This window comes from Eleginops maclovinus, chromosome 17 (genome assembly GCF_036324505.1).
Source record: "Eleginops maclovinus isolate JMC-PN-2008 ecotype Puerto Natales chromosome 17, JC_Emac_rtc_rv5, whole genome shotgun sequence".
Classification (NCBI taxonomy): Eukaryota; Metazoa; Chordata; class Actinopteri; order Perciformes; family Eleginopidae; genus Eleginops; species Eleginops maclovinus.
In genome coordinates, this window is record NC_086365.1 from 16,400,403 (window position 1) to 16,412,118 (window position 11,716).

Below are 11,716 nucleotides of genomic sequence, written 5' to 3' on the forward strand. Positions count from 1 at the left end.
CTTAAAATGTAAGAATGTTTTACGGTCAAAAGTATTAAGAAAAACTTTATTTGATCAAGTGCTTTTATCTGAATGCTAACATCCGCATGCTAACGTTACAGGTAGCGTTAGCATTCAGCCTGGGGTATGTTCGGGATCACCTTTAATGTTGGTTTGTGGGGACTTTACTGCTGAGTCAGTGAACGTCTCTGAGCTGGTGACGTGATGAAGGTGTGTGTGTGTGTGTGTGTGTGTGTGTGTGTGTGTGTGTGTGTGTGTGTGTGTGTGTATTTTAAACTGGATGTAGCTCAGAGCTCAGCCGGGGATCATGACACGCACACACACACACACACAAACACACACACCTGTAACCTGACACAGTGTGACTTGCTGCAAGGGATTATGGGTCCAAATGAATATCCACTTACTGAGCAAATTTTAAACCACCTTCACTCTACTGTTCAAATAACAAACTAGACCATAAAGTATTCAGACATAAACAACAACAACAACAACAACAACAACCTGTACAATATGTCAATAAAACAAAGTTTACCCCATAAAACCTTTTTAAATCTAAAGTAAATCACATGACAGTAAAAGTAGAAGTACTCAGATCTTGTACTTGAGTAAAGTAGAAGTACTCAGATCTTGTACTTGAGTAAAGTAGAAGTACTCAGATCTTGTACTTGAGTAAAGTAGAAGTACTCAGATCTTGTACTTGAGTAAAGTAGAAGTACTCAGATCTTGTACTTGAGTAAAGTAGAAGTACTCAGATCTTGTACTTGAGTAAAGTAGAAGTACTCAGATCTTGTACTTGAGTAAAGTAGAAGTACTCAGATCTTGTACTTGAGTAAAGTAGAAGTACTCAGATCTTGTACTTGAGTAAAGTAGAAGTACTCAGGTCTTGTACTTGAGTAAAGTAGAAGTACTCAGATCTTGTACTTGAGTAAAGTAGAAGTACTCAGATCTTGTACTTGAGTAAAGTAGAAGTACTCAGATCTTGTACTTGAGTAAAGTAGAAGTACTCAGATCTTGTACTTGAGTAAAGTAGAAGTACTCAGATCTTGTACTTGAGTAAAGTAGAAGTTCTCAGATCTTGTACTTGAGTAAAGTAGAAGTACCAGAGTGTAGGAATACTCTGTCACAGTAAAGTATTCTAAATGTTCCTCCAGTGAAAGTAGAAAGTACTCTCCTCTAAATGTACTTAAAGTAGCGACAGTAAAAGTAGTCATTGTCTGATTGGTCCATTTCAGAATAATATCTCTGATATGTTTTATAATGATTGATCATTAAAGTGTTCTCAGAGCTGGTAAAGGTGCAGCTAGTTTGAATGGCTTTGTATACTGCAGGGTAGCAGCTGGATTTACTGCAGGTGAACTACAGTCTGATTTAAGGGGGATTATATTTACCATCATTAATCTGTGTGAAAAAATGAGTACAGACTCTGGCCGCCCCCCAGTTGATTTACTCTGAGGGTCTCTGAGTTCAGGACTAATGGAAAACTGTGTGTCAGTGTGTGTGTGTGTGTGTGTGTGTGTGTGTGTGTGTGTGTGTGTGTGTGTGTGTGTGTGTGTGTGTGTGTGTGTGTGTGTGTGTGTGTGTGCATGCGCGTGAGAGATGGTGTCAGATTTGTGAGGCCAGAGGTCAGTTTATTTCCAGCGTCTCTTTTCATTATACAACTGTCTCTATCTCTCTCACACACACACACACACACACACACACACACACACACACACACACACACACACACACACACACACACACACACTCACTTAGTTTGCTTGACATGGCCAATATCAACTGAATAAAACAAATGAAAACATACCAGGAATTTGCTTGAGTGCATTGGTGTGTAACGTGGACACGGTCAGAGGAGTTAAGATGTATATTAAGACTAAATTATCACAAAAATAAAGGAAATACATTATTAAAAAATATACATATCAAATGAGTATTTTAATTTTAAGCTGCTTTATGCACCACCATATTTATTACATTTCAATAAAAACATTTCAATCATTTTGAGGGTTTTTTGCACAATGACTACTTTTACGTTAAGGACTTTAATATTAGGATAAAAAAAAGAAAATGGAACATTTATTTATCTTTAAAATATATCCATGCAAACTGATTAATAATAATACAAATAAATTATAATAATGGCATTTAATGAACATTAATCTGCCATCTGGTGACTATAAGGTGTCAGTACATGCAGTGTGATACGCAGGGATTTTCTTTATGTTTATAAAACATCTTGAGAGTATTTTCTCAAATTAAAGGAACAACATAAATGGTAGTAATTAATTATATGATTGAAATAAAAGCAAAACAAATATTTGGATCTGAATGGATCTATCTCGTTGTAGATGCTCAGTCTGTCCAGCAGAGATCAACAGAGGCTTTAAGATTCTTATGTGCGTGCGTGTGCGTGTGCGTGTGCGTGAGTGTGTGTCACAGCTTCCTTTGCAACAGGAAACAACTGGTAACTTCATGGAAATGCCGCATCTCTGTCTGATATGTTAATGAGCAGTGTGTGTGTGTGTGTGTGTGTGTGTGAGAGAGAGAGACTTTCGAGGCTTCAAGCTACAATCAGCATTTTCACTGTGTTGAATTTGTATGTAGTGTCTCCCCTGGGACATGTCTCCATGCTTTAGTGTCTCCTCTGGGACATGTCTCCATGCTTTAGTGTCTCTCCTGGGACATGTCTCCATGCTTTAGTGTCTCCATGCTTTAACGTTCAGAAAGCTCTTCATGTGTCTCATACTGTCTGTGCTGCAGCACCTCTTTTCACCCTCTGTCTGAAACCAGAGCCCAGTCTGCTCTGATTGGCTAGATGGCCGGTTCTGTTGAGATTGCTCGCCCCGCTTGGAGATGTCCCGCCCCTTTAGCCTATCACGGTCAATGCGCTACCGAGTAAGAGTGCGAGTGTTCCGTAGTGATGTCACCGTGTTCCGGAACTTTGGGATTGTAGGCTTTGCAGACCATTTAAATGCACTAAAACCCATACAGGTACACTACTGGGAAGAGAAAGCGCCCCCCAAAACGACAGGGCCTCTTTAACTGAGTTGAAGTGATAAAACGTGTGCAGGATCTTAGGGTTTGTTCACATTTCTTATTGAAAAAGTCATGAAAAATCCCAACGTCGTCACTTCAGCAAGAATTTCTCTGTGATATTGTTCATAATATGAGGCCGGAAGTGTATGATACAGACACACACAGACACAGACACACACAAACACACACACACAGATCGCTATTTAACCACTGAAAGAAGATGACATGATGAGATAAGTACTTGAGAAATTACAGTGAAGTTTCACAGAAATACAGAAGTATGCGAGTTATATTTAGTCTGATAAAGATAGACTGAGCGCTGCAGCTCAGTCAGTATGAGAGAGTAAAGAGCTTTTTGAACATTAAAGCGTGGAGAGATTTCCCCGTAGAGGAAAGACCTGGTAAGAGACATATGAAGCATCTTAAAAACTACACTATCCTGCAAATAAATGTGTGTTTTCTATCATAAAATCTGAACTTACTACTACTAGGATTTCTAACCCCAGCAGGAAGACACTTTGAGTTTTTTACATTTATTTTGCATGTCCTGTTTTGTGAGCCTCTATATTGAGTTGAATCATGACTTTCATTTAAAAATATTAGAACTCATTTTAAAGGTGAGTCTGAAACATCTGTGCAGGGACTGTAAATTAATAGGGTGACCAGATTTGAGGTGGCGAAAAAGAGGACACTTGCGATTGTTGGGGGGGAAGTCTAAGTACAGTAGACTTCTGTGCAAAGCGCCATTCAATTTAAGTACACGCTTAATGGTCCCATGAAAAACTGTGAAAACCGGACGTTTTCATGAATTTATAAAACCCCCCCGGACGCTCCGGACAGGACATAAAAAGAGGACATGTCCGGGCAAAAGAGGACGTCTGGTCACCCTAGAAATGGCCTCGAGGCTCGAGGCTCGGTCTGGTGCATTACAGCAATGTGCAGTATTAAATGAACTAATAAAATAATGATAGTTCTTTTTAAATGGCACTTTGATACTCAATGCTTTATGCATTAGTATCTTCCAGATTTGTACAAAGATGTTAATTCATTCATTTCAGGAACGTGTGTCTGGGCCATTAGCATGTTAGCACGTTAGCATGCATGTAGCTACGAGCTAACATGAGAAACAGTTTGTTTGCTGCTGTTGTGAGAGCAGTGGGTTCACACTCTGAGAGGGTTATCTCTCAGCATCTGCAGACCGGTTTCATTTCACCCGCAGCAGCATCAGCAACATGCTGACTCACTCACTCACACACACACACACACACACACACACACACACACACACACACACACACACACACACACACACACACACACACACACACACACACACACACACACGACATATTGTCAGTATATATTTTATGTGTTATCAGGGATGTTTGGCCAAGTTTCAAATCAAAAAATCTTTACTAATCACAACAAAACATGTCAATTTAGAGCCACAAATGGTCACTTTCAGTCTTTTTGTTCCACTTTTAGACACAGCATCTCTCGGGCTGTCATAGTTTCCATCTCTTTCCGGTGCCCTTTACCACCTCAATGCCCCCCACCCCCAAAATGTTCACACTAATACCCACCACCTTCACAGGAGAGCAGTTAATGCAGTCCTCTTCATGTCTGTAATTAATGTTACTTTCCATTGAAACATGATGTGCTAATGCTGGACTGTACTACTAATCTATGAGTTTACAGAACATCTTAGGTGGGCTCCACATTAGACCCTGTTGAGATGCATTTGTTGTTGTTAAGAACTCCATAATGAGTACTTTAGATACCTCAAGTATTTTAGTCCAACTTGAGAGAACAAGAGGCAGAACTGTAATAAAACATCTGTAATTCCTGAACGTTTTGCTTATTGAAGTACTTTAGATTGAGTATTTACATTTATTTGATGCTAATACTTAAAATACGTAACATTTGAATGGCAGACTTTTACTTGGTGTTTCTTCACTGTGTTACTCTGAGTACTTCATCCTCCTACAGCTGCAAGTACAACTTCAGTATTTGAGTTTAGATAAGATGGTCCTTTATCTATTCAGCAGATGGGGCATAAAAATAGCATTTCAATTACATTTCTGATATCCATACTTCAGCACAGTGTGCGTTGACAGGTTTTCTGCAGCACAAAAACTACTTCCCCCTCCAACGCTCAGCGGTGATGTCACTTCCTGTGATTTCACTTCTGGTAAACAGCAGGTAGCTTTCTTTTCCTGTAACTGTAACAGCCTGTTTACCCACAATGCACCCTGGCGGCTCGGTGTGTTTGAGGCTATGACTTCTAAGAAACTTGCTGTGTGTTTTCCCCACAGAAGCTGTGAGTGAGTGTGTGGTCTATAAACTCCACCGGCGCTTAGAAACCGAAAGATGTGGGATTTTATTTTTGATTTACTGCAGGCTGGCATAAAAATTAACAAATGATGTATCATCATTATTATTGTTATTGTTATTATTGTTATTACAGGTTATAATCAACTTTAAACTCCCTCTGTACTTTAAAGAGTCCTCTCCTGCTGATGTTCAGGTGTAAATCTGTATGTAGTGTCTCTACTTTAAAGAGTCCTCTCCTGCTGATGTTCAGATGTATATCAGTATATAGTGTCTCTACTTTAAAGAGTCCTCTCCTGCTGATGTTCAGGTGTATATCAGTATGTAGTGTCTCTACTTTAAAGAGTCCTCTCCTGCTGATGTTCAGGTGTATATCAGTATGTAGAGTCTCTACTTTAAAGAGTCCTCTCCTGCTGATGTTCAGGTGTATATCAGTATGTAGTGTCTCTACTTTAAAGAGTCCTCTCCTGCTGATGTTCAGGTGTATATCAGTATGTAGAGTCTCTACTTTAAAGAGTCCTCTCCTGCTGATGTTCAGGTGTATATCAGTATGTAGAGTCTCTACTTTAAAGAGTCCTCTCCTGCTGATGTTCAGGTGTATATCAGTCTGTAGAGTCTCTACTTTAAAGAGTCCTCTCCTGCTGATGTTCAGGTGTATATCAGTATGTAGCGTCTCTACTTTAAAGAGTCCTCTCCTGCTGATGTTCAGGTGTATATCAGTATGTAGTGTCTCTACTTTAAAGAGTCCTCTCCTGCTGATGTTCAGGTGTATATCAGTATATAGTGTCTCTACTTTAAAGAGTCCTCTCCTGCTGATGTTCAGGTGTATATCAGTATGTAGAGTCTCTACTTTAAAGAGTCCTCTCCTGCTGATGTTCAGGTGTATATCAGTATGTAGTGTCTCTACTTTAAAGAGTCCTCTCCTGCTGATGTTCAGGTGTATATCAGTATGTAGTGTCTCTACTTTAAAGAGTCCTCTCCTGCTGATGTTCAGGTGTATATCAGTATGTAGTGTCTCTACTTTAAAGAGTCCTCTCCTGCTGATGTTCAGGTGTATATCAGTATGTAGTGTCTCTACTTTAAAGAGTCCTCTCCTGCTGATGTTCAGGTGTATATCAGTATGTAGCCTCTCTCCAGCAGGAGTTTCTCTGGCCCTACCCAATAGAATAGAATAGTGACATCACTATGTAACACATTCGCGCTTCTATATGTTCCGGAAGTAAACAAAGGACTTTTGAATTATTCAAGAAAGACGATTATGTTTTATGCAGATGACACTCTTTTTTACAAATGTTTGATTGTACTCTTCTGCCTTCTGTTAAACCTCTCGAGGTAAAAAGTCCAACAATATTATTTGCCTTTGAGAACCTGAAACCTGTGCGTAGTCGTTCCACCTTAAATACAGTACAGGTTATAAATCCTAAAAAAAATCTGAAGAAGCCATCAGAAAATGTTCATTCAGTTTTATTCAGTTACATTTCATGCCAATTTATAACTTAAATAAATAAATTATCAGCTTGGTTATTAAATTAACACTTTAAATACAAAACATATATGTAGAAACGTACAAAAGAGCATACTCCAAGTATGTGAGTACGTTGGTGTACCACATTTTAAATACCTGAGCCACTGACAATAAAACATATAACAATTCAATCTGTCTAAACATTACATCTGCAGTTCTTTTAAATAAGTTAAAGTCAAGAAATCAAGTATTTCCAGGTCATAATTGACTGAGATTGTGAGTATGTACTAATTATTAAATTAGATCAAAGAATGAAATCTCCCTCTTCTTTCAAGTACCTCAGTCTTTTGTTTTTTTACTGAAATCACAATATCTTTTAGGTTTAAATCAGCGTGAAAAATATTTCTGTATTCATAAATAAATATTTAAAATACTCTATCATACTTGTATATTTGAACAATTTACATGTTAATTTATCCATTTTAAATGAAATGTTCCTGTGTGTCTCAGCCTCTACTGTGAGTTTTGCCCTTCCTTGCGCTCCCTCGTCGCCGCCTCCTCTTGGTGTCGTTTATTTCACTTGCCTCGTCGTACAACCACACCAGCTCCCCCAAGGCTTTGCTCTGGACAGTACGGTTATCCATCTGGAGGAGGAAGAGACATCTGGCATTAGTTTTCTCAAAGTAAAGTCCCACAACAGCAAAAAATCACATTAAAAGTTCTATAAAACCTGAGTCATTCGCACGCTCGGTGTAAGCCTTGTATGAACCCTCCTTTAAGGCCCTTCTTTGCTCTACAAGAACCTTCCTACGTCTTATTTTAGTTCCTTTGTAAGCTCTGCATGAACCTTCCTAAAGTCTTACTTTAAGGCATTCAAACACTACATAAACCTCACTCTAAGTCCTTTGTTTGCTCGATATAAACCTTGCTGAAGTCATACTGTAGGGCCTTCAATCGCTCCCCATACACCTTACATTTAGACACCCTCCTTTAAGGGCCTTGTCAGTGTGCATTATCCTTCCAAAAGCTTTACTTTAGGTCCTTTCTACAGTCTACATAAGACTTACTTTAGTGTGTTTGTTTGCTCTACATAAACCTTATTTAAAGTCAGATATTGGCCCTCCAAAAACCCCCCTCTAAAAGCCTTACTGTAAGGCTGCTTTGGCCAACCCTAACCCTAATGAGCCGTACATCGACCCTCCTGCAACTCAGTTTGATCAACAGTCCGATTGTTCTTGCAGATATATGTTTGCTCTCCTTCTCACCTTGAGATGATGGATATTTTTCAGGCTCTTCAGAAGCTGCTCATGCTTTTGGTACCCATTTTTGATCAGATCCTTGACCATCTTATGGAGGACGTTCAGCCCCGTCCGGACGTCTTTGCCCTCACCACCCTCACCACCGGCGACCGCGGGAAGATTATTGCTCCCGGTAGTGTGGGGGATCGGGGTGGGCAGTTCCTTCAACATCTGGTTGAACAAACTGTCGTACGCGTCCAAAACGCCTCTCATAAACACCTTCTTTTCCTTGAAAGAGAAACAAACAACACGTGGTTTGATGACCATTTCCCAAAGCACAATTCAGCTTTTTGCAAAATGTTTCAAGGAGTTTAAAAAACTTAACTTAACTTAACTTAACTTAACTTAACTAACAAGGTGGTGTTTTACTTTTAATAAAGGACCTCTTTTTACCAACTTGCCTTGAGAGGCTGATGAACTTTATACAGAGTGTGGAAAACCCCTCTGTGGTTTTCCACTCAGGAGGTAAACTAAGCAAAGAGTAGGCCTTGAAGGGGAAATGACTGAGACATGATAGTGATACTGCATCGTGGCTCAACAGGTTATTTGGATGCAAGAAGACAAGAGGACACAAAGGCAAGAGATGTTCTGTAAACCAGTGAAAACACACCTTTAAGACCCAGCCTAACCCGCCTACTGTTTAACTCGTGTTGATCCTGGACTCTTATTGAACCGGGTATTCGTTACCTAGAGCAGCTTTTTACTCGACTGCAACAAATGGTAAAAGGTGATAACCACTAAGACTGGTAAAGACAAAACTAAAAATGGAAAACCCAGAGGAGCATGGGGGTGGATTTTAATATTCACTCTCTATATGACAAACAAGTTCCGTTTGCAGCACCATGAATCACCCCGACACTCCAAGAGGTCTGTATGTTTATAAGGAGGATTATGGAAAAACTACCAGCCTGATTACGTTGAAATTTGGTGGAAAGGTGAAGCATGAGCAAAGGCAGAACCCTTTACATTTTGGAGGGGATCCGAATTACGAGGCGGATACACGATTGGAAACAGCCTTGGTGGTTTCAAATGTTTTCTCAATGCTGAAATAAGCAACAACCAGTTGTGTGGAACACCTTACAGGTTCAACAACCGGCTGAAAGAGGATCCAGTTCTGGAGATTTGTCAAAATGCTCACAACCTGTGTTCAGCCAGAACCAGTGCAAGGTTCTTATTTTAAACACTGAACACTCGAGGCTCGGGGGGTAGTTATCTAATCATCACTCAATGTTCTCAATCTGTGGAGTGATGAGGCCTAGACGTCAACTAGACCGATATGCTGCTTCTAACAAACATATCTGACTGAACTACAACACTTCCTACTGAACTTCAAGGACCATAAGTCGACCAATCGATGAATCGTTCAAGTCACTTGAAAATGCTCTGGAATTTGGAGATTTGCTTCTTATTTGCTGTTTTGTTTCACATTAAACTAAATATCCTCGGGGTTTTGCACCGACAAAACAAGGTGTTTAACTTGCATTTTAGTCACTATTTTAAATAAACATATTGGTAAATACTAACAGATGCTCCCTTACCAAAACAGTTAGAAGAGCTTGAAGCAATCTGAGTGCGGGGGACCCTTAAAAATAAACAACAAACTAATTGGACAAACACTTTTGTTGGTCAACGAATGTTTCCGTGAACTTGGAAATAAAGGTTTAATTATTACTTTGGACAGAGCCATGTTAACTTATGCCACCTGTTTAAGGCCAAATGCTAAGCTATGCTAAGCTAACAGTTCTAGCTTGTGCTTAAAGCAACAGTACACTCTTCAATGTAATAATAAAGCTGACTTTACCTCCATGTTCCTGGGAATCGAATCTTTGACGAAGATGGGCTCCCCGTTATATCTCTCGCTTTCTGGTATGTTCTGCAAGAAATACAATTTAGATTAAGTTTCTTTCAGACTCTAGGAAACATAGTTTGTGTGAGTGTGTGTGTGTGTGTGTGTGTGTGTGTGTGTGTGTGTGTGTGTGTGTGTGTGTGTGTGTGTGTGTGTGTGTGTGTGTGTGTGTGTGTGTGTGTGTGTGTGTTTGTGGTGGGCGAAAGAGCAGCTGCAGGAAACAGTAAAGGTCGTCTCAGTATTTAGATTATGCACTACAAATACTGACAGTACACTCGTCGTAGTACAAGTACGAGCAACAACAGAGCTAACTCTGGTGTATATTTAAAGCCTTTAAAAACACAAATAATCCACAAAAATACAAATATTTGTTCCTATTATTTAAAATGTTAAACTTTTCATTTTTGTTTCCATTAGTTTTGATCTTCTGTACCATTTCTCATCTATTTTATGAACATCTATATATATGTCATTTTCTCTTATTTTAAATCTACATGAGATAAAAAAAAGGTCCTATATAGAAATACAGTATGTGTTTGAACCCATCAAAGTAATTGAACGCTCCTTTCCCATTCATTATTCTCAAAGGGGCGGCCATCTTTGTTTTGCTAGCGCCATTACTAAGGCTGCTAAAGCCGGCTACCTTAAAATCAAAAGGGTTTAATCAACCGTTTCTTTGCAAACCAGTCAAAATGACCGTTCTATTTAGTGCTGTTTCTACGCTTAGAAGCTGTTGAATACTCACGTAGTGCTGCAGGAGGTTCATGATGATTTCGTTCATCTTGCCAGGGATGTAGTTGCCTCGAACGTGGCAGAGAGAGAAGCAAAGACACAAACAAACCACCGCCCTGGCCAACACCACCATCGTATCAGTGATTAGTAAGGAGACTAGAGGGTTCAATTCGTTACAGAGTTGTGCCTCCACTTGATGTGTCTGTCGCCACAAAGCCAGCTGTAACTGAGTCTCCTGTGATGAAAACCTTCTTTAAATAAGAGAGAGAGTGTGATGCAGAGATGATGGAGGTGTGAAACTGTGGTCGTGCTATTTCCTTTAAATCACCAAACTTCATAGAAGGGCGGGTGAAGGGTCTCCCACTCATGCAAACTCAGAGCATTACTGCTTTCAGAAATACCCCCCCCAAAAAATGCTTCTTTTGGTTTTTATGCAATATGTTGTTTTTACTTTAAAATCTAATGGCATGCAACTCCATAGAGGGCAGGTGGACGTTTCTGGAAAGCCTGCATCGGAAAATGGCTTGGGTCATCCAGTAGAAACGCAACGGAAAACATTACGAAGCGATGACCGATTTATCACACCTTTACGAACTGAAGTAAAACCATCAAAGACACACCATCGACCAAATGTACGCAAATCTGTAGTCTATCGACAAATGAAATCCCTAAGACAAATTATAATAATATGTGATGTCTGGGATATCAGAGGTGTTGCATTGTTGATGAACTCAGGTAAACAAACAACAAATGATAATCAAAGACATTGTTAGAAAGGGGCAGATTTAGTTTTTGAAGACTGATCGGTAATTCATCACTTGTCCTATTTTCATCAACTCTTGGAAACCTTCCTCGGTGCAGTCACAGACAATCAGACATCTGAGATTTTAGAGACTGTGTTGCTGCTGAGCTCCATTATCTGAAGTGTATACAAGTTTAGTCCTCTTTGACTCAACTTTACATAGTTGCTGTCCTGTTGGTGCATCTAGGGACACTGGGATAACT

General features: G+C 39.6%; 1 protein-coding gene across 1 annotated transcript; it reads right to left on the reverse strand.

Moving 5' to 3' along the window:
- Positions 1–6,818: 6,818 nt before the first annotated feature.
- On the reverse strand, positions 6,819–10,961 carry LOC134878963 (interferon gamma-like). The gene is made up of 4 exons (XM_063905152.1): positions 10,725–10,961; positions 9,935–10,006; positions 8,101–8,361; positions 6,819–7,479 (listed from the first exon to the last, which is right to left on the reverse strand). Exons 1-4 carry the CDS (start codon positions 10,842–10,844, stop codon positions 7,342–7,344), a joined length of 591 nt encoding a protein of 196 aa, XP_063761222.1. The 5' UTR covers positions 10,845–10,961; the 3' UTR covers positions 6,819–7,341.
- Positions 10,962–11,716: the final 755 nt, after the last annotated feature.

Coding starts and splice junctions, on each gene's coding strand:
- LOC134878963 (XM_063905152.1), bottom strand. CDS start 10,844: ATGGTGGTGTTGGCCAGGGCGGTGGTTTGTTTGTGTCTTTGCTTCTCT. Junction 10,007..10,724: donor TGAACCTCCTGCAGCACTAC/GTGAGTATTCAA, acceptor TATTTCTTGCAG/AACATACCAGAAAGCGAGAG. Junction 8,362..9,934: donor CGATTCCCAGGAACATGGAG/GTAAAGTCAGCT, acceptor TTCTCTTTCAAG/GAAAAGAAGGTGTTTATGAG.